Below are 23,458 nucleotides of genomic sequence, written 5' to 3'. Positions count from 1 at the left end.
ATTAAGTTGTAGAAGTTCCTTATATATTTTGCAAATTAACCCTACACCATATATGTGTTATAAATATTTGCTCCCAGTCTGTAGGCTGCTTTTTCATTTTGTAGGTTGTTTCCTTTGCTGGACAGAAGCTTTTTAGTTTGATTGTTTTTCTTTTGATGTTTGTGTTTTGGTGTCCTACAAAATACCATGGCCAAGACAGAGGCCAAGGATTTTTTTACCTATGTTTTTTTCTAGGTGTTTTATAGTTTCAGATCTTACATTTAAGTCAATACATTTTTTAATTAATTAATTAATTTATTTATTTATTTATTTATTTTTTATAAACATGTAATATATTTTTATCCCCAGGGGTACAGGTCTGTGAATCGCCAGGTTTACACACTTCATAGCATTCACCATAGCACATACCCTCCCCAGTGTCCATAACCCCACCCCCCTTCTCCCAACCCCCCTCCCCATAGCAACCCTCAGTTTGTTTTGTGAGATTAAGAGTCATTTATGGTTTCTCCCTCCCAATCCCATCTTGTTTCATTTATTCTTCTCCTACCCCCTTAACCCCCCATGTTGCATCTCCACTTCCTCATATCAGGGAGATCATATGATAGTTGTCTTTCTCCGATTGACTTATTTCGCTAAGCATGATACCCTCTAGTTCCATCCATGTCGTCGCAAAAGGCAAGATTTCATTTCTTTTGATGGCTGCATAGTATTCCATTGTGTATATATGCCACATCTTCTTTATCCATTCGTCTGTTGATGGACATCTAGGTTCTTTCCATAGTTTGGCTATTGTAGACATTGCTGCTATAAACATTCGGGTGCACGTGCCCCTTTGGATCACTACGTTTGTATCTTTAGGGTAAATACCCAGTAGTGCAATTGCTGGGTCATAGGGTAGTTCTATTTTCAACATTTTGAGGAACCTCCATGCTGTTTTCCATAAGGTTTTATTTTTTTAAGTACTCTCTAGACCCAATGTTCAAACTCACAACCCCCAGATCAGGAGTCATGTGTGCCACCCACGGAGCCAGCCAGACCTCCCGAATATTCTAAATTTTGATAAAAACTGCATTTATCCTTTTATAGACTTCTTACACCAAACCTGAGTCTTGGTATCTTGGGATGAACAGGACTTGACTGGCTGTCCTAGGAGAATGGTGGTCAGACCTGGTCAGCGTCCTTAATGTCCTGAACTTTGAAAATCAACCAGGAAGCTATGAAATCCAATATTCAGGCCCACCCATGACATCATTTTAACTTTGTCACCTCTGCAGAGATCCCATCTTCAAATAGTTCCCTTCTGAGTTCCTTGGGACTAAGACTCCGACCTGTGTGTCTGGGGGGACACAACTGAGCCCACAGCACCCTGCAAGCTGCCCAGTGTCTCGGCTTCCAGCCCGCCTGCTTCCCCCATGACCTTGAACACTGAGGTCATGTCCCTGTGCACCCGCTGAACACCTCAGGTTTCTCCCAGGCACCCTGTCCCTCAGAGCCAGGACAGCTTCAGCTCCAAACAGTGGGTTTTATAGGGCTGTGTGTCCCTGGCCGGTTCAGACCCCCTAACTCACAGCCTCTGTAAATGAGAGGGTTGGTAAAACATGATCGCTGTCATTGCTGTAATCAATGCTCCTGTTGGTTCTGATGATCCTGTGGTTCAGGGACCACTTCCCTGAAATGTGCGTTCAGTATCTGTGTCCCCCATGCAGGGGCTCGGGAATGGAAATGGCAGAACGGGGCCTTGACTGCTGCGGGTGTGAAATCCCGTCTTATTGTCTCACAGCCGTGTTTGATGTGAAGGTCTGTGTGCGTCATGCCCGACCTCCTTGCCTTCTGCGAGGCTCAGCCGGAGCCATTTACCAGGCTCTAGGGCACAGAGCAGGCTCTGGACTAAAAGTCAGAAGCAACACACATTTTAATGCGTATTTATGGCAATTTGGAAAATTATTTTGGGAAGGGTTCTTGGAGCTGGAGCCTGACCTTGTGCTGACAGTCAGACAAGAGCATGTTCTTTCTTGACCTCACGTTCTGAGGATTGTTTTCAGACCCCAGGGGTGAGAAGCCACATTTATAGTCACACGGCTGGTACTGGGCTCAAGTCCCTCGTTTCTGGGAAAATGCAGCGCGTGTTTCTGCTCCACAAACACGGAAAGCCCATCTGCCAAGCAGACTAGAGACACGGTCCTCAAATCGACCAGAAAGGACATTAAATTTGAAGTCAACTGCCCTGTTATTTTTGTCATTAGTTTCACTATAAACAGGGTCATGAGGCCATCGTGGCGAGGCTGAAGGAGGCAGGTATGCAGGTCCCCCGGGTGGCTCCAGTCCATCCTCGGATCCTTCTCTGTCGGCGTCACGGGGACCAGGAACTTACCCAATTCCCTCTAGGAAAGAAATTGCCCAAACCACCCTTGTGTAAAGAAACGAAGAGATTATGGCTAAGTTCGTCTCTGCAGGAGGAGACGAGTGAGAGGCATTCTCTACATACAGCAGGGTCCAAACAGAAGTAGAATCAGCCACCAATGCCCTGGCTTGAGGGACTGAGCTCGAGCAGTGGCTTGCTGGGGCTGATGGCAGGCCAGGGCGGGCAGCCAGGGGAGGGGTTCCCCTGCAGTGGGAACCCCAGGGACTGCTAGAAAGAAGTTTGTTGCCCCAAGGCGGGCAGGAGGAAGGTTCTGGAAGCCCCGCACTTTCTTTCTGGGCTTGCAGAAGGTTAAGTTGACCCCACCCTTGATCATTTCCCTTTGCAGAACAGGAAGTGAACCCGTTAGGGGCCCGGTTCAGCCTCAGCCAGGCCGGTGTCAGATCAAGCTGTGGAGAGGTGTGTGGTGGCCTCAGTCCTCCGCCCCTGCCTTCTGCCCTCTGCCACTCGGAGGCTCCTCTGGGCTGCCCCAAAGAGCCACCCTGTCCGGAGACTTTGGATGTGGCCGGTGGCCAGGTGAGCCAATAGGGCTGTCTTGGGAGTGCCCTGCAGGTGCCGCCTGCAGACAGAAAACCACAACCACTGTGCACTAGAGCCGGTCCTGAGGCCCAGATGCATCAGCTCTGGACAGACGCCCCAGCTCAGTTTTCCCAGGAAACTGCCCTGGGCCCATTTCTGAAGGGCGGTGTCCCATGGTCAGCCCCTCCACCCACATCTGCTCTGGGGTCGGGCTCCCTGCTTGTGAGCAGGCACCATGGGGACACTGGGGGAGTCCTGTCCCCTGTCCTATTCTGGGAACCCCTCTCCCACCGTGGCCATGGGCATGGCCCAGGGTTCTCTGAGCTGAGCTGGGGCCTGAGGGCTCCTCTTCTCCCCTCCGTGGGTCACAGACTGGGGGAAGGCTCAGGGCAGGGCTAGCCCTGTCCCCGACACCATATGACAGACTGGGTGTTGGGGGTGTCAGGCAGGATATCAGTCTGGAGCTCATGGCAGGCCCAGGGGGCAATTCTCGGCAGGACCTGGGACTCTGGTGCAAGGTCCCCTTGGAGAGTGGGCTCTTCCCGTGAAGCCCCCTGGGGAGAGATGGGCCCTGCAGAGGCCTCCACACCGTCCCCCTGGGAGCAGCCCCACCAGATGCTGGCCCTGTGTCCTCGAGGCTCATGCACCATCAGGAGCTGCACTGACGGGTGGGCTCAGTGGGAGGGGTGGGGCCCCAGTGGGCACCCCCACCACCACCCACGCTGACCCAAGACAACTTCCCCTCCCAGTGGCTCTGAGTCCTGTCCATCGGCCATCCTGGTCCCGAAAGTGAGTGGGGTCCGCCAGGGCTGAACGGTGAGCCACACTTCCCAGGTCAGCAGGAGGGACGTTAGCTCCCCCGGGAAGCCGACTCTGGCCAGCCGGTATCTGCCCTACAGGAAGGTGGCAGGGAGGCCCTTGTCAGAGAACACACAGCAGCAGGGGCCCAGGAGGGTCCAGACCCTGTGGTGAAGGTGGTGCTCGCTGCAGTGGTGAGTGGGTGACCACTGAGGGGGTGGGGAGAGCAGCCAGGAGCCTGCAGCATGAACAGTGGAATCTGGAATTGGGTGGAGGGTGGAATCGGGTGGAAGATGGAATGGGGTGAGGGTGGGGGATGGAGGACGGGGGATGGAGGACGGGGGGTGGAGGGTGGGGGGTGGTGGGAGGGTCAAGTGTGGAGGGTGGAGGGCAGAGGCTGGAATAGGTTGGGGTGGTGGAAGGCAGAAGGTGGGGGGTGGAATGGGGGGCTCCTGTCTCTCTGGAGAGGGGCTCCCACATGTGCTGGCTATCGTCCTGCACCAGTAGGCGTGGGCGCCACCACTCAGGAGTGAGGCCCCCTGACCTCTCCCACCACCTGCCTCCCATCCCTCCCCAGGCACATGGCCCTGGCGAGGCCGGGCTCTGCTCCCATGAATCCCTCCGTCCTGATGGCTGCTCTGAGTGCCCACTGCCTGCTGACCATGGGCACCATGGCCAGCCTGCGGCGGCTCTGTTTGTGGTACTTCTACTTAGAGCAACAAATTTGCTCTCAGGAATCCTGGGTGGGTACAATATTGTACCCACCCTCTGATTTCCCAGCTAACCAAGGGGAGGGTACATCATGACAGATAATACCAGTGGTGCCTGTGGGAATGTTCCAGAAGGGTGCAGACCCCGGTGTGTGGTGGTCCAGGCAAGATGAGTGGCCCTCGCTGGGGCTAGGTCCACACTGATGTTGCTCCCAGGGAGCATGGAACACGGGTGGGCTTAGCAGCTGGGGCGGGGGGAGCAATAATAAAACAGGAGGTGCAGAGGCAGAAGGTGCTGTGGGGAGCAGGCTGGGCTGTGGGTCCCCTTGAGTCCCTGCTGGCAGGGGCAGGCCCGCCTGGCTAACCCTGAGAGGGCCCGGGGCCTGGAGCGGGGTGGGGGGGATTCCACTGTGGCCACTTGGCTGTCCCATCCTGAGTTCAGAGCAGCTCCTGGCCTGGGGACAGGAAAGGGAGGAGGTGACCTGGTTGTGTGGTACCCCGGGGCTTTCTGGATGCCAGGACCTCACTGGAGCTCCTGGGTGCATGGGCCTGTCTGCCCGTCAGCTTGGGGCTCACACATGGGGTCCCGGTGTCTGAGGCCAGGCCTGTGGCTTATCCTCGGGACACGAGTGCTGCCCTCCACATAGAGATGGACACCGCACGTTGTGCTTTCCACTCCCCTCAGCACAGAGACCGACAGGGGCCCAAGGCTGCACATGGGGAAGCACAGCTTAAAAATCGGAAAGTGTCAGGCAGGGGTCTTTTAGTTAAACATGAAATGCTTAGATTTTAACATCCATTCATTCTTAGACCCACCAAACAGACAGCAACCAGGTTAGAAAAATTCCGTCCAAGAAAATGGGAAGGAACAAGCGTGTGAGAGACGGGCTAGGGCCTGGGGGATTCTTCCAGCCAAGCGGGTGGAGGGGCCAACAAGCCATCCCACAGTGGACTGTTCCAGAATCCGAGCCCTGTGCAGGCCAGACGGACAGATGGCCATGGGCAGGGGAGGCGGAGCTGACAGCGCACCCACAGATATCCTGTGCAGGGAGGAAGGGCTTCTTCAGGTCGGGGATGTTCAGGCCCCCCAGCTGGACACTGCCATACTCACAGGGAGCCCGTGGCCCCTTCCCCAAGGGACCCAAATCCCCCAAAAAACACAGACTGCTATGCCCCCGGGGAAGGACTGACTTCCCACCACACCCCACACTGAGGATGCCAGCGGAGAACCCATCGCTCGTGCGTGAGAGGGATAAGCCTCTGGTGCTGACACGCCTCTCCGCGAGCCCGCCTGGCACCAACGGAAGCTCCGCTTTCACGACCTGAAATCTCGCGTGCCCGTGGGTCCCGGACATGCCAATTTCAAGGTCTGCATTTGCGTCCCTTACCCTTCATTGTTACTCACACGCATGTGCCCACACAGTATGTCCACCCGTATTCACATGCTCACACTCCTCATGCATGTGCTCACCTTCTCACGCGCATGGGCGCACATATCACTCACGTGTGTCCACGTTCTCACACACAAGCTCACACATTGCTCACACACATGCTCACGTTCTCACATGACTGCTCACACATTATGCACATGTGTTCATATATTCTTCACACATGTTCTCACATTCTCACATACATGTATTTACACATTCTCACACACGTGTTCACATATTCCTCACACACGTGCTCAGACACTCCTCATGCTCATGCGTGTGGTCACATTCTCACATGCATGCGTGCACACATTGCTCACATACATGTACTCACATTACTCACACGTGTGTGCTCACACATCACACACATGTCCGTGTGCTGATAGGACAGACCCGGCACATCCTTCTTGCTTATGCTCTCCGTCATCCGATGGGAAAGAGGGAAACCAGGATGCGTTTGGAGCGTCTGGGGACACGTGTTGAGCCGCGGCAGGCTGGCAGGACGTACAGCCCTGTTCAGACTCACGCTGGAAGCAGGAGTGGCTAATGGGGGCTCAGACCTCTCTAACGAGCTAAGTATTACACTTGGCTTAATTTGCGAAGAGAAACGGGTGAGCATTCTTGCCTTTGAACTTCTGTGGGCGCCCTAACATCTCCAGGACTGACAGTGGCCCCAGTAAGCTCTAAGGAGGAGACAGCGCTTGAAGAAGCAGCCAGCCGCCTCGCAGGCTTGAGTGGTGGGAGCAGAGCCGTCTGACTCCAGCATCGCGAATGCAGGCTGCCCACACCTGCGGCAACCAGCGAGCCCTACCCTCGTCTTCACAGTCCCAGTGTGAGCCACTCACAATGAGGACATTACACGGTGACGCATTCACATGCAAACAGCAATGCTGGGCCCCTGTGCGAGCTGTGGGAGGCTCACTGCACAGAAGGCACATACCTACACGGCTTCTGCTGTCCAGAAAGCTCTTCCTTCCTAATCGTAAAATGTCATACGAATTCCCTTAAAATAAAAATACACTCCTCGCTTTATTTCCCAAATCCCACTGTATCCACAAGCAAGAAGGCAGAGTTGACAAACCGAGGACGGACAGTGAGGACACATGAGCTAGCCTTGCGCTTCTGTGGTAGGGGGCCGTGGCGGGCGGGCCCCCTCTGCGCACCTGAGACACCAGGTACCCAGGGAGTCCCCCTCACTTTAAATGTGGCCAAGGGGCCACCTGTCGGGACTCGGCTCTGTGTGATCCGGTTCTGCGTCTCTCTGGTCCTGTGTGTCCATCGCATGGGGGATATGTCTGCCTGTTCAACCCTGCCCTTCCTCAGAACCTTGGATTCATAGAAAAAACACCAACAGGGTCGCATAGGAAAGGATGAGGATTTTCAGCAGAGGAAGTAAGGCCTGGCTACCGTGAAGAAGGAGCAGAAAGCAGATGTGAGATGAACGGAATGAAGGCAGGCGTCCCTCCCTTTCTCTGGCGTGGGCATGCTCGGTGACCCCAGCCATGCTGAGTGGGGGCACAGGACCTGCCTGGAGGCTCCTGGCCACCATTCCTCTATCAGGGCTCCGAAAGTAACTCCTGGCCAGTTTTCCTGGAAGAGTCTGCCATCTGTTCTCTGCTGGGCTGCACCCTAAGACGTTCCCGTTGGTTCTGGGAACTCTGAGAAATGGACGTCCACGTCCTGGAAGTGAGGCTACAGCAGTGGATCTCAGGGTTATTGTGGGTGTCCAGGTCAGGGCACGGCTCCAGCCCACAGTCCAACGTGCCTAGGTCTTCACGACCTGTAGGCACAGCTCGCAGGAATTTGTGCCTGACACTTTAGGAAGGAAATCTGATACAGAGAGGGGTTTGCTTTCGAACATGTGGGGCAGAGTCTCCACGGCTGAGTCTCAGGATGGCAAGGAGAGTCAGTGAGACCATCCAAGGGATAAGCCAGACGAACGAGCGTCAAACCAACAGCGGGATTTTATCACCACAAAGAAAACTGACATGATCACCCACCCATTTAGGGAAATAGATGTACTATAGCACACCATTTAGGTATCTCAGATGCAAATAAAGATACATTTCAACAGTAAGAATTTGTAGTTCTATCTGCTCTTCCATTTTAATTAAAACAAAAACAAAAACAAAAAACAAAACCCTCTAGAGATCGTGTGAGTGTGGGCCCTGCCAGCTGCCAGCCTCTGGTGACAAGGGAGCTTAGCTCTGGGTTCCCGCTGCAGCTGCAGATGGCAGCTGGCAGCTGGCATCGTCCATGTCCACACTCGCTGTGCAGGTCCCAGCAGGAGAACGCAGGTGATGGTCTCACCAGGGAACTGTACTTTGTCGACTGGAGCAGCAAAGACAAAGGCAGAAAGGCTGTCTGGTCTTGGCCACGTGGCTCTGGCACAGGGTGTTGTGAGAATTCAACAAGTAGGGCTGGAAGCGCATTCAGTTCTGTGAAGTCGCTCCGGTCACTGAGCACGGCCTCACCAGCGGCAAGGCCCAGCCTCCCCACTGCCCAAGCGAGCTTCCCCTTCAAAACCCCGGGTGCTAAGCAGTTAACTCCAACCAGCCACTGAACATGACAACATCAGAACTGACAAGGGCCGAGATGTTATTGGAATCGTGGGGACGTAGTGCAGAGAGCCAATGGGGGCTAAGGACTTGGTGGCACAAGGCCTCTGAGGACCCTGGTGCCCTGCGTGGTTCAAAGTGACTTCTGGCCATTGAGGTCTGCGGTGGGGACGTCAGATCAGGGGAGAGCGCGCTCAGCCCGGCTCCTACTCAGAGGCCCACCTGCTGGTCCCCACTCACGGCGTTCGGCCTCCCGAGCTCACATCTGGGCGCAGCCGCATTGCTGCCCTGCTTCCCGGGTCCTTCCACCTCCGTGGTTGCGCACAGGCTCCTCTGTTGGTACAGGTGGATGGCCACGGCAGCCATGCAAAGCAGGACGAATATGGCCACAGCCACCACACCTGGTGAGGGGGGCGAGGAAAACAGTGATGGCTGGAGTGTGCCCAGCACACCCCAGCTCGGCAGCCCCACTCACAGCCCACACCTGACCGTTTCCCACGCAGGCCTCTACTGTGACCTGGGGACTGTCAGCCACAGGGGTCTCGCAGGTCAGTGAGCAGAGAGGATCCCACTATTCTCCGAGTATAGAATGCACCATGCCTTCACCAAGCGCTTAATATTTTTGTTAAGGAAACGGATTGGAAACCTTTGTAAAAAATTATTTTAAAATAGCTTGAGCATGGCACGGTGATTTATAGCACATGTGAGATCTGTATGTGTGTGGATGGTCTCTGTCACTAAATTTTTCATAGGAGTATATTGAATATGGGAATTTATAGAATCCAAGGTGCTTGAGATCTCCACTTGAAAACGTTTGGATGATTAACACCAAAGCCTGTGGTTCTCAACCTTTTACATATTAGACAAATTTAATCAAATATTTCTGTGGGAGAAATCAATGATTGTAGGAAGCTTTCCAGTGCAAATACTTATGCCAATCCCAGAACACAGAGCTGCATCAAAGCCAAGTGCTCATGCACGCCATCTCACCCCAGAATGAGACATCAAGTGAAAGTTGCTGGATATAAGAATGGGAGTAAGAGTGAGACTCTTCCCTCGGCTTGCAGGGAGGGGTATTGCCGCGGCCGTGGCCCAGCGAAGCCAGTGTCCCAGCTGTGATGCCTGGGGACAGGGGAGGCCAGACCTGGCAGAAGGTCCCCAAGGTACTGGGCAGACGTCGCAGGACAGGTGTCCAATGCTTGGTAATGTTTAATTTTACATCAGCTTTGAGTATGTTTTCATCACAATTTCATCTGAAAATGGTGGTTCTACCATCATTGTTGTGATCCAACATTAGTGTATTTGCCTCATGTTTTCTTCATAAAAACAACCTACAGTGATGTGCATTGGGGGCTACCTAACCCTCAACCATGAAACTTCTCCCCAAACACACAGCAGACCAAGGATGAGGCGGGTACTGTGTCTCCACAACCCGTGCAGAAGCTCATTTGGGTCCACGCCTGAAAACCCACTTACTCAAACTTGCTGCATGCCCTCGGGGAACCAGGGGGCTGTTCACAAGGTCAGACTTTTTCCTTGTTAGATATGTTTACAGTAATTCCTTAAAGGGCACCCCCATGAAGTCATCAATTACATGTACTGAGGGTCTCTAGCTGGGCTGGCTTCAGGGAAAATGACCTCAGAGAAGGTCATGCTCCCCAGGATTGAACTAGACAGCAGATGCCTGGGAGGCAGGAGAGCCTGGACTCCCTCCTGGTGTAGACACTGCCCAGATTCCCGCGAGAGCCAGAACACACCTCCAATCAGTGCGGAGCGTCCGCGGTTCCCAGTCTCCACCGGCTTCCCCTGTTCCGCCGCTCCAGGACGTTCTGTAGGGACAAAGGAACGGGAGTCTGAGAGAATTATCTTGTGTAAGTGGAATGCGTGTGGTTTTAACTGTAGAATTGTCAGGTTGCATTAAGGATGCATTAATCATAGGGGGTCTGGGGATCCCATTGGTTAAGCGCAGGGCTCTTGACTCCCGCTCAGGTCACGGTCTCGGTGTGGCGGGATCGAGCCCCACATGGGCTCTTCGTGCTCATGGGGGAGTCTGCTCGAGATTCCCTCTCCCTCTGCCCCTACCCCACTCACACAGGATCCCATAAATAAATAAATAAATAAATAAATAAATAAATAAATAAATAAATAGATAAACAAATCAATAAAGTCTTCAAAAAAGAAGACGACGACTTTGGGTCGAGGGAGCTGCGGGTTGAGATTTCAGGGGCCTCTGCTGAATGGAGGTGTACCGCCCCGGGCAGCCTCCGCCGGGAGGGGGTGGGGCCCACCGCCCACAAGGTGCGCACCTGCTCGCGCGTGCTTGTGCTCCCGCACGGTGCCAACGCTTGGTCTGGCCCCACACTCTGACGAGGCCACGGGCCCCAGCACCGACGCGCGCCCAGAGCGCCCGGGATGCAGCGCGGCCTTCAGCGGGGCGGCGCCCTCGAACTGCAGGGCAGAGAGGCAGCCAGAGAAGCCCTGAGCGCCGGCCCGCGCTGTGTCCTCATCCACGTGGTCTCCAGGCTCTGCGGAAGACAGCGCGGTTAGTGGGTACTGGTGGTGAGCGCATGTAGTGGGCGCGCTTTGGGGCAGGGATGCTCCCGGATCTTTATTTAGCCGCGTAGTTCACAGCTCCGGGCAGGTGACGCTTAGATGCGTACTTTCACCAGCAAGGATCCCCGACGGTTCTGTCCGGAGCAACCCAGTGTGCACGCGGATGAGCCGGGTTGCCCCATGGGGACAGTGCCGCTAAAATCCACTGCAGACGCTCACCCAGTGGTGGTGGGGGATGGGCGAAGCAGGAACCGCTGGGTTCCGGGAGAAGCGCTGGAGACTCCCCTCCCTGTTGGACGCGTCTCTGGGCATCAGTGCCATGCAGCCGAGCCCGGGAGCCCGGGAGCCTCTGTATTCTGCCGCCCAGAATACAGAGCTGCAGTTTTCCTGGGCTCGCAAAATGCTTTGGAAGTTTTGTTCGGCTTCTGGCAAGACAAATCTTCAAATAAAACTATCAAGACGTGGGAAGTATCGTTAGACCTTGGTCAGAATCCATGCTTTCGTGTGTATGGTAAATGAATTTTTATTTCAAATGTCATGAATCCCTGTTGCTTCCGCTTTAAACTCTCCCGCTTGGCCCGAACGTCAGCTGTGCTTGAGTCTGACTAGTAGGACGGAGCATCCGTGCGCTTCGTTCCAGCCTGACGCTCCTTACCCATGTGACTCGAGGGGACATACTACATACTTGCTTTCCTTCGCTGTGCTCCGTGTGACCTGGGCCATTGCCCTGCTTGGTCAGACTACATTTTGCTACATCACAGGGCCTTTGTGTCACTAACTTCAATGTTGCTTTTGAACATAAAGTGTTTTTTTGTTTTTTTTTTTTTTAAAGTAACCCTTGTCAGTGTTCTTAAACAATGCTTAATGTGCAGTAACTTTGTTACCTTGTGTGCTATTCCGTGTTTGAGCTCAGGGTCTGGGGATTCGTGTGTTTGGACCACAGCCGCCCCAGCAACGGCTGTAATTTATTGAACAGAGGCACTTGGTCGATACTGCTTTCCCAATGGGTGATTTTTCAGCTCCCTGGAAAAAGACCTCCTCCTTCCCTCCAGGTGTGGAAAGCCACAATTCAACAAAAATTCAGCCCCGGCTCAGGTCATAGAACCTGGACATCTCTGGGATTGTCATCTGCTCACTTCGTTCAGACAAAGCCACTGACTGCCCACAGGGCTGGAGGAGAGCTCAGTGGGGCACAAGATGGGGCCTGGGTCTGCCCCACCTCCAACACAGTGGGGTCCCCGGGGTCCAGATGGCCCCCTGCTGGGGCTATTGGTCAGGAGAGGCTGGGATAGTCCATGGGCTTTGACTGTTTAGGATTTAAGACAAATTCTGTGTCATAGCTTTTTTTAAAAAAAGGAATAAAGTACATGCTGCTATCAGGGAGGAAATGAAACTCCACATGTCACAGCCAGTCTCCCCTCCGACCTCCATGGTGGAATGCAAAGTCAGATATCACACACATCAGTGGCCGTGTGCCTCACTCGACTTCGCCAGCCTTGACAGATGCCCTAGTCCCAGCAGGTGCAGAGCTGGGCCTCACCTCTCCTGCTCTACCTCAGGAGGGATGCTCTCCCCTCCCCTCCTCTCCCACCTCTGCTGCCAACATGGGTCTTGGTCAGCATCTCTGACGGGGCCCGTCTCCCTTGCCCCAGCAGCAGGGTCAGACCACGGACTCAGCAGCACCATGTGTCATGGGAGTAAAGTCAGTCCTTGGACTGTGGTACTCACAGGCTTTATGGGCTCTGCTCCCCCCACCCCTGTTCCTGGAGCCCATGGCTCCATCATGTCACAAAGCTGTGGGTGAGTCTTCCCTTCTTCAAAAGTTTGTCCACTTCTCATCCTCCACAGTACGTATGCTGCCTTCCATGCTTGTCCTCTACGCATGCCCTGAGTCCTGGGACCCTTGTGCTGGGGTGCAGCCACCCTGGGACAGGGGTCGTTGACATGTGCTGACAACCTGGGACGCTCTGAGGTCAGTCAGTGATTGTCGGACTGTGGGTTTGGGATGAGAAATAACAACTCTGCTTTGCTCTTGCCATGTTCTGTGGGAGCCCTGGCCCTGTTCCTGAAGTGTGGACTGCAGCAGACCTTGCCGTCAGGACTCCACAGGCAAATCTTATCCATTAGGATCTTCATCGTTTTAACCACACGTTCAGAATCACCATTTTAAATCAACTTTGTCATTGTACATGTATCTTGAAAGTAAGTTTTATATGTGTGTATAAAATATGTGTGCATTTATGTAAAATTTGCCTCCTCCTATAATGCAACCTTAACTGAAAAATTATGTATCTATATATTATATTCAAACCAGCCTCTATGTATCTATCCGGCTTGGTTTGGATTTTCAGTTAAACTCGTACTATATAAATAGGACTTTTCACACATTACTTTTCTTCTCTTCAATGAAACGAGCTGTTAGAACATTACAATTCCTGACATTTTCCATGTTGGCTGACGAATGGGATGCATCCTTTTAATGCCCAACGTAGTGTTGGAAAACATATCAACAGAGACTTAAAAACCTAGCTATCATTGTTTTCAGTGATTATTCTTCTATCATCTACCCATGTGTAGTTTGCATGCCCCGGACTTTGAGCCTACATATGAGGAAAATGTGAAAGACTCGGGAATATAGATACAGCAAAGGAAGAGATGAAAAATCATCACCTCTGATAAAGTCTATCCTGTTAGTGGCAAACAAGATGAGGGATAGGAAACAAACTCGAGAGCATTCTCCCAAAGTAATATGTGAACATCCATGGTGTTTACAGTTTATAACTAAAAAGCAAGTCCTCCTAAGTCTTACCTGCTTTCACTTGAATACCTGGGGACAAGGGGAGGAGGCTTAAAGAATGCACACCCAACCCCTAGACGCCACTGCTTTCACCAATGCTCCAGCTGTGGCCAAGGAGACCAGGCGGCATGAAAGGCTCCTCTGGGGGGCGTGGTCGCTGGGCAGGGAGCATCCGTGCACCACTGCCGGGCGCCATCCTGACCACACACGTGTGCTCTCTGCAGACCCCCACCACCCTGGGTAGGGTTCTGGACCTGTGAACTCTGTCTGTTTGGACCACTATCCCTCTCTGAGGTCAGGGAGTCACCGTGGTCCTTGTGGTAACAGCAGATCGAGGGACAGGAGTGTGTAGCTGTTCTCAGTCCTGTTTACTTGCTCATCTGTGGGAATTGTGCTCTCAAGATTATGGGCAACCCAGATCCAGTAGGGTTTCTGCCTTGATTGACATGGATGATCTAATGAAAATAAAACAAGGAGCTTGCTTCTGTGTTAGTGTCATGACACTGTGACCCAGGGAGGGGGCACAGGGTGGGGAGCTCTGCATCTACTTGCCTAAGATCTTGCCCAGCACAAGGGATTTGACGGCGTTGAATTCCATGCCAGAGGACAGGCTCACTTGGCTCCGGGCTTTCTGGTCCACCTGCCCCATGAGAAGAAAACACCAACACACTTGTCATTTGTCAGTGACATGGCAAGAAGCAAAGGGAAGCCATGGAATGGAAACACAGGGCTACACCTGATGGGAAAACCCCATGTTAAAAGCTCGTCATCTGACATTGGAACGCCAGCTCATGAGCAACCTTCGTGGCATCTCAGATCCCTGCTGCCCATCCCCCCACCCCCGTTTCTCCATGATCCTTATTGCTTCCTGACACAAGATGAATGATCCGTATTTGGTGGAACCCACAAAAATATCCAAACATCCAAAGCTTTTACGTATCTCAAAATATAACCTAAAGAGTAAAAGCCAAAGTAGGTTATCCATCTAGAGAGCAAATACACTAAGGTTTTTTTTTCCAAAAGTGCTGACAGTATGTAATTGCACTTACTCTACAATGACTCGTCTCTTTTGTTAGTTATGCACATTTTAATCATAACTGTATTTTATTAAAGTCATATATTTAATTGTCCTAACATTTGTACTCTTATGGATTCCCACTGGAAGATCATTTACAAATGCCTCACCTGTTACTTACTGTGATAACATAGACAACATTTCATATTAAGTCAATTAAAATAAATGAGGGAAAGTTTAAGCAGTTAAAATTTAACTGTGTTTGGCAGGTTTTCATTACTAAACAAACAAAAATCCTGGATTGTGATTTTTTGTCTGCAGCACAAGAGAGATTAACACAGAGAAGGAAATTTTGCATTATGCCTCTTTATCAAAATTTTGCTGTAAGGGACACACTGTGGGTGGGGAGGTAGGAGGTTCATTACTGTTGGGCTGATGATGCTCTTACCTCTACAAAGACCACTCCTTCTTCTCTGTTGATCTTAACGTGGTGGAGGTGCCCGTCCGCCATGTTCTTGAAGTTAAAGTTAAAGACATCAGGATCCTGATGTAGACCCAGCTTGTACCTAATCTGCAAACTCCCTAGAATAGAAAAAATAGCATATTTAAACAATAAAATGTCTTGAAACTGCCTTTTTATACTCCAGAGAAATGATTATTATTTCATTGGTTCTAGAAACAACATTTGTGCTCTGAGTCTATTCACAGTTCACGTGACGCATGGCTGGTCTCCATTCTGATGATACCATTTTTAACTCAAGACAAAGGTGTTAATAAGAGTGTTCTTTCCAGGGTGCCTGCGTGGCTCAGTCTTTAAGCGTCTGCCTTCAGCTCAGGTCATGATCCCGGAGTCCTGGGATTGAGCCCTGCATCGGGCTCCCTGCTCAGTGGGAAGCCTACTTCTCCCTCTCCCACTCCCCCTGCTTGTGTTCCCTCTCTCACTGTCAAATAAATAAATAAGACCTTAAAAAAAAAAAGTGCTCATTCCCACAATTCTCAATTCTCCGAAAGAAAGCACCCAACTCTAACAGAGGCTAATGTCTGAATTCTGCTCCAGCTTTGCAAAAGGAGCATTAAGGAATGCTGAAGTCTCGGTCTTCCTAGTCTGGCCTTCTTTGGTCTTATTTCCCAAATCTGAATTGTGAGTTACAAGAGAATGTGGCTGGTCCTGGTAGCTGCTGTGGGGCCAGGGGATATGGGAGGCCTGAGAGGCCTAAGGAGGCACAAAAGATGCTGCAGATGGTAAGGAAAGTGAATGACGGAAGGCACCCCTAGGGTTTATTCCCCTTGCCTTCTCACTGGCAGGGAATCCACTGTGCCCTTCCCCGGGCTCCTTCTCATGGGATGATGAAATGCTGCTGCCTTTCAGGTGGTTTATATCTTAAGCCTGCAACCGTTGCTACTTGGGGTCACATTTGAGATGATTGGCAACATGCTATTTATTTTTGTTTTTATAGAAACAAATATATTTGTTTATGCACACATGGAGGCTTTATTTCTAAAATCTGCTGGCATGACCAGGAGATGCAGAAGTGGAATACAGTAATAAGCTCTTTGTAGGACATGAGATTCCCCATGGTTCAGCGTGAGCTGCTCCACAAAAGTTCAGTGCCCTGCTTCTACCCATCAGGTGGGCTGTGCCCAAATCCTGCCTGCCAGAGAGTTTGGCAAGTTTTCCCAGATGCTGAATTAGTGCCCTGACTTTCTATTTGAAATGCCTAAGGCTGTACTTTATTTTCCCACTGGAAGCAGAGTTGTTGGCTGAGTTTGTATTGTACCTTTAATTGTCAAGTGGATATGGAAAAATTTACTTCAGAACCATGGACAGAGTAAACCCAACGTTTGCTGGGAGCTCAGGGAGTCATTTTTGCATGACCTTATTGTGTTGGCACCCACCTTAATTCTCCCCTTTGCTTAGAAGAAGGAAGTATTTTCCACATATAACCAGACACATTATACTTCCAATAAAGAGCTTCCAGTGATAGTAACATTTCTGTTTACCCGAGATATGCAAATTCATAAAAAATTTTCTAGAAGAATCTTAATATAATTACTGAAAGGATACATTTGAAACAATATTTTTGTAGTTCTGGAAAACAAAGCAAAATAAAACAAACTGGCATTTGCAGAGTATGAAAGTTTTCCCTCGTTCACTGAACACTCCATGTGTACAGTGCGAACGACACAGTTTATGTTTCTAACACTCAAATGAGACTCACCATTTTTGGCCAAGATAACAGAGAGGTATTTGTTGTAGAAAGAGTCCACGTAGAGCAGGAGGCTCGGGGTTTGCAGTGTCTGGAATCTGAATGTGATCATCTCTCTAGCTAACGTCATGTCCCCATGGAATGAAGCAGCATGGGGGCTGGAGTTTGTACTTAACGGATAAAATTCATGAAAATTGTAAGTCACAGAGGACCCAGCTCCAAAGTGTGCAGAAACCTCTGAAACGATAGGCACATGTTTAAGTTAAAAAAGATTAAGGGTTAATTTTAGGTGTACTTATGGACCTTTGAAGTATTTTAATTTCCAGGACATTTTAATAGATGAAAAGGCAGAGAATGATGAAACAAGCACTCACACATCTCAGAAGCCGTAGCTTCCTTCATTGTTGCAGTTTTAGGACTGCCCTCAGTAAGTCTGAGTGTTGAAACTGCCTCTGCTCCTTCCTCAGTGGAATATGGACTAAACAGGCACAGATGTCTGCTCACGCTTCTGTTTCTTTCCTGCATTTTCCTTGGTGTTAGTCTTTTACTTTGCAGGTAGCAGTCTCGCCCAGCAATGATGAAGGCTGGATGTAGAAGGCCCTTTCCCTCCAAGACTACCACCAAGTGTCCACTTATGTCAATATTTTGATGGAAAAGCAAAGCTGTGTTGGTGGCATCACTGCGGATTTGAGAGAGGAAAGAAACTGTCCAAGATCCTCCCTAATCTGTTTATGAGAGAGTGTCGTTGGCCTTCCACATAAGATGGGGCCCTCTGTGTGTGTGCATGTGGTTGGGGGCAGGGCCTGGGTAGTTTAGCCACTGGGAGTCCCTGCATCTCCATGGCTACAGCAGGTGCCCCCCTCCTGGCATGGCCCTTGTATCACCTCCCTGCAAACCCACACCCAGATCACATCAGAGTTCTTTCCTTCTTGCTCATGAGGGTGACCTCTAGGCTGATGTTTACCAGCAAGAAGACATTCAGATTACATTTTGTGAATATGGATACAGAGCCATACAGGAGGGGAAATACCTTCTTAGTGGAGCTCAATGAGCTATAACTAGGGACAATAAACACATACACTTAAAATGTAAAATTTGCAGAGTGTTAGGAGACGAGCATACCCATGAAACAACATCCACAGTCAATATTCAGAACATTTCCAATTTTCTTCTGCCCTTTGTGCTTCTTGACACAAAGAAGCACAATTCAGTTTCTTCCTTAGGCCCCATGCTGAGGCAGCCACTGGTTTGCTTTCTGTTACTCTAAGTTAATTCTAGAATTTCATATAAATGGAATCATACATTATGGTTTTTTAAATTTTTTTTTGTCTCAAGCTAATATTTATATAGTGTGGGTTAAGTGTCAAGTTTTAAGTGTCAACCCCATTTATGGATTCTCTATTCTTTTCACCATAACTTATTCTTTTTAAAATGCTTTGGAAATCCAAGGCCTTATGCATTTCCATATAAAATTTAGAATTAATTTACAATGCTGTTGAAATATCAGTGGGAGTGTTGAATCTACATATCAGTTTGGTAATAAATGATACAGTGATAGTAATGAGTGATCCAGTTCATTGACATGGTATGTTCATCCATTTCTTTAGATGTTAATTTCTTTTAGTCATTTTAGGTGGACAGGTCTTACACTTACTTTTTCCACATGTCTGTAAATATTTCATGTTTCTGAATTCTATTGCAAATACAATCTTTTTTTAAAAGATTTATTTTTAAATTTTTATTTATTTATTTTAATTTTTTATTTCTTTTCAGCGTAACAGTATTCATTGTTTTTGCACTGCACCCAGTGCTCCATGCAATCTGTGCCCTCTCTAATACCCACCACCTGGTTCCCCCAACCTCCCACCCCCCGCCCCTTCAAAACCCTCAGATTGTTTTTCAGAGTCCATAGTCTCTCATGGTTCACCTCCCCTTCCAATTTCCCTCAACTCCCTTCTCCTCTCCATCTCCCCTTGTCCTCCATGCTATTTGTTATGCTCCACAAATAAGTGAAACCATATGATAACTGACTCTCTCTGCTTGACTTATTTCACTCTTTTTAAAAGTTTTCCCAGTTGTTCATAACTAGTATATAAAAATTAACTTGAATTTTGTATATTGACTTTGTATTCTGTGACCTTACTAAACTCCCTCATTAAATCTAGTAGGTTTTTGTGAACTGTCTATATTTTATATAGATAATTATATCCTCCACGACTAAAGAGAGTTTTATTTCTTCTTTCTAAAATGTACAGTCTTTATGTCCTTTTCTTGACTTATTACAATGGCTAAGATCTCAAACATATTGGAAGAAGTGATGGGAACAGAAATCTTTGCTTTCTTCAGTTGCAGAGGGAAAATATTTTGCACCACTACATATGTTAGTGATATGATGTTAGGTATCCTTTGTTCGGTTGGGAAGTTACCTTATATTCCCAGATTTCATAGTGAACTCGTCAAATGTATTTTCTTTTTTCTTCTTTTTTTTCTTATCTTTTTTTTTTAAAAGATTTTATTTATTTATTTGACAGACAGAGATCACAAGTAGGCAGAAAGGCAGGCAGAGAGAGAGAGGGGAAGCAGGCTCCCTGCTGAGCAGAGAGCCTGATGCAGGTCTCGATCCCAGGACCCCGAGATTATGACCTGAGCTGAAGGCAGAGGCTTAACCCACTGAGCCACCCAGGTGCCCCTCAAATGTATTTTCTGTATATACTTCTCTGTTTTCTCTTTTATTCTGTTGATATAATGTCTTTCTTGAGATTTTTAAAAACTAAAACAGCATTGCACCTTTTGGATTAATCCCACTTATTCATGTATTTTTTCCTATAGTGTTTGATTTGGTTTGGTAATTTTTTTATTAAGTGTTTTTGTGTCGGTATTCATGAGTATATTTCTGTAGTTTTTTTGCTTGTTTTGTTTCTTGTAAAATCTTCGCTTGATTTTAGTATCAAACTATTAGAAGGCTCATGAATTGCATTGGAAAATGCTTCTCTTCCCTTCTGTCCTCTAACAGCCTGCATCAGACTGGAATTATCTTTCCTGTAGAAATTGTTAGCAAATAGCTTCTGGTCCTGGAATTTTCATTGTGGGAAGAACTTTAATTAGAAATTTAATTTCTGTAGTAGTTTTAGGTTATTGAGATTTTATATCTATTATGCTTTGTTTTGGTAATTTGTGTCTTTCAAGAAACGTGTCCATTTAATCTAAGTCTGGAAATTTATTGTCATAATGCTGTCAATATTGTCAATATTTCATTGTTATCCCTTTAATTTTTGTAGCATCTTCTTTGGTATTTTTAATTTTTGATATTTATAATTTGTGTCCTTGTTCCTTTTTTCTTGGGCATTGAGTTAGAAATTTATCAATTTTATTGATCTCTTCTATGAATTAGCTTTTAATTGCATTGACATAGTTATATAATGCTAGTTATTTCAATCATGATTGCATTGATTTTTTTCTTTGCCTATTTTTATTTCATTAGTTTTTGCTTCATTTTTATTATCTCCTCTACTTTCTTTGGATTTCATTTTGTTCTTTCTTTAAATTCCTAAATTGGAAACTTATATAATTGATTTTATACCTGTATTGTTTTCTAATAAAATAATTTATAGTCATAAATTTCCCATTAAGTAATACTTCAGTTGTATAACTCAAGTTTTAATATGGTATATTTTTATTTTTGCCTAAAATATTTTTTAGTTTCATTTGAGTCCTTCTTTGACTCAAAGATTGTCTAGAATTAAAGCATTTAATTAGTGATATTGTCAGAAGATTTTGAGACTCTTCAAAATTTTTTCATTTTTTTCTCTTCTTCCAATGGAGTATTTTTATTGTCTTATTGTCAAGTTCACAGGTTCCTTCCCCTGTTGAGCTCATCTGGTTATAAATATTTTTTAAAACTGCAGTAATTGTATTTTTATGCTCTGATATTCCTGCCAGTTTTTTATAAGATTTTCTTTGGTCTGTTGAAGTTGTGTATCTGTTTGTTGATGGCTTATTTTCTTTGTTTCTCTGAATTTTATTCCATTGATGAATATGATATACTCATGACTCAATGTCTTTGTCTGCAGAAAGCAAAAAAAAAAAAAAAAAGCAGTATTCAGAGTCAATTCTTATTAACTACATTTTCCCTGTATGCAACATAATTTCTTGATTTTTTTTTACACATTCAGTACTTTTTGAAAACTAGACAATGTTGATAACTCATTGTAAATCTTCTTAATTTTGTTGGTTCTTGTTTCTGTTTTTCTGTGGTTGCTGCTGTTCGTTCCGGTGGGTGAACGGCATGCCTGCACCCCCACTTCAGCCCGGTCTCCCCAGGCATGCCTCCCTTGCATCTCTGCCATGGTGCCACGTCGGAGGTCTTCCTGAGTCTGCCCACGTGGGTGTTTGCCAAGGGTTTGGGCGAAGACCACGAGCAAATCTGGGGGCTCCTCCGCTCTGGTCTCCTTGCATCCAGTGCTTGGCTTCCCTTCCCCGCAGCTGTCCGTGTGGCCACTCGACTCTGTCAACAGGACTACAAGTGGATTTTGCCTGCGAAGGTGAAAAGTGACCTGGAATGGGGATACCCATTACCCTCACACATTCATCTTCACATATCGCTTCTGTGACTGTGCTCCCGCCATTTCTAGGCTGCTTATTCTTCTGAAAATCAAGAACTGATCCAGTTTGGTTCCCAGGTTTGTGCTCTAAAACCCAGGGGCTTTTAAGTTCAAAAGGCAACAGCTCAGAGATTCCTGAATGGAGGCGTTGACATTTATTTTGGTGAGCATGGATTTTAGTAAGATTCTGTGAGTGTCTATGAAAGTATAAACCTCATAAGAACATTACAAGAATTGTGTCCCTGCTACAATCAGCTCGGTCATTTCAATGAATGGCTTGTGACCTCTCAGAATGAGATTAAAAAGATTCTGTCATTTTCACTGTAATAAGAGGTCATCAGTAAACCTCGGAGCAAAATGTTTAAGTGGATCTATTTCAGTCATCTTAGTATAAATGGGAAATGTATTTATTGTGTCAATAAAATATATTTTTGGAGGAAAATTCTTCCCGTACAACTTGAAGCCATTACTTTATGTAATAATATTGAAATAACCAGAGCAGCACAAGACAGACTTCCAACATGTGTTATAGGAGTAAGGAGGCTCAGACGGTGTTTCTGGAAAATCACAGAATTGACGTTAGATTTCACAGTTGTCGGCCCTGTGTTTTCAAGGAGTCACATTTCTTTCCAATAAAATGAGATTAGTTGTAAAAGAGTGATTTGCAGAAGGTATTTGGGAACTGAATACATTCATGGAATGATGGAGGAGAAGAGGCTCAGGGTCCACACACCCCAGCAGCCCCCTCCTCCCGGCAGGTACACACTCACCCTGTGTGCAGAAGGGCCCCGAGAAAGCAGAGAGCTCGCAGTTGCAGGAGAACCCCCGGGGTCTCTCCTGGCAGCGCCCCCCATTGTGACACAGATGCCCGTAGGTGCTGCAGTGCCCCGGACAGCCAGGCTGCACCCCCGGGGTGACCTGTGCCCTCTCCTCCAGGTCCAGTGCCTTCCCGTTCAGCTGCAAGGATCGGATGCACCCCAGGAAGCCTCTCTGTCTGGTGGCCGTGCCTCCTGAAACAGAGCACAGGATGCAGTCCAGATCCCGTGCAGCCAGGGCTCTACGGGAAGATCAAAACTGGGGCCCTCAAACACCATTATGAACAGATAGAATTTTCAAAATGTAAATTTTGACACAGTTGGGAGATATTCAAGGACACTGAAAAAACTTTTTTTAAACAGCTTGACTTTGCTTAATGTTTATTCTAAACAGATTTCTTGTTAGTTAACTGAGGAATTTATTTTTAAGTTAGTTTTATTAGAATATAGAGTGGGACTTAATAAAACATCAATATTATTGTAATGATGATAATGGAATGTGGTGGACATTGATATGATTAGCTAAAACATAAGAATCTTTTTAAGCATAAAACCCCAGGTGTCCATTTACAGCAATAGTGGAATAATGGGACTGGATTTGCTCTCCCACCTTGAAAATAACTTAAAGAACCAGAAAAATGTCAAACAACGGTTTGGTGAAGGCACTGGGCATGTGGACACAAATGGCGGCCAGCCCTGGGCATGAGAAAATAACAATTCAAGCTCTCCCATCACTCCAGCTTTCTGCCTGGGGAGTTTAGGGGCCAATGTTGCTTGTCTCCCCAGTGAACTCAGCAAGTCTGCAGAGGGCCCCGCCAGAGCATTGACCTCAGCGTTAGCCAACACCATTTGTGAGGAAACATAGCTAAAGGGGATGATAGCCCACGTTCATGAACTGGGAGAGGAATTGACAAAACGTCTTTACCACCCAAAGCAATCTACAGATCAGATGCAGTCTCTACCAGAATCCCAATGGCATTTTCACAAAGAGAAAAAAAAAATCTAAAAATTCGTACATACCCCAAAGGACTCCAAT

The 23,458-nt window shown here is 48.0% G+C and overlaps 1 protein-coding gene across 1 annotated transcript in view; it reads left to right on the top strand.

Annotated features, from left to right (window-relative positions):
• Positions 1–3,942, top strand: part of LOC111140088 (contactin-associated protein-like 4) — a 99,411-nt gene extending 95,469 nt beyond the window's left edge. Inside the window, exons 19-20 of the mRNA XM_022492490.1 lie at positions 2,748–2,935; positions 3,838–3,942. Coding sequence (XP_022348198.1) covers positions 2,748–2,935; positions 3,838–3,942 — 293 coding nt within the window. The remainder of the gene's footprint in view (positions 1–2,747; positions 2,936–3,837) is intronic.
• The last annotated feature ends 19,516 nt before the right edge of the window (positions 3,943–23,458 follow it).

This window comes from Enhydra lutris, unplaced genomic scaffold (assembly GCF_002288905.1).
Source record: "Enhydra lutris kenyoni isolate GAN:26980312 unplaced genomic scaffold, ASM228890v2 scaffoldscaffold1, whole genome shotgun sequence".
In the NCBI taxonomy this organism is placed as follows: domain Eukaryota; kingdom Metazoa; phylum Chordata; class Mammalia; order Carnivora; family Mustelidae; genus Enhydra; species Enhydra lutris.
Note: the sequence above shows the minus strand (reverse complement) of the source record. Positions and strands in the feature narration are given on the sequence as shown.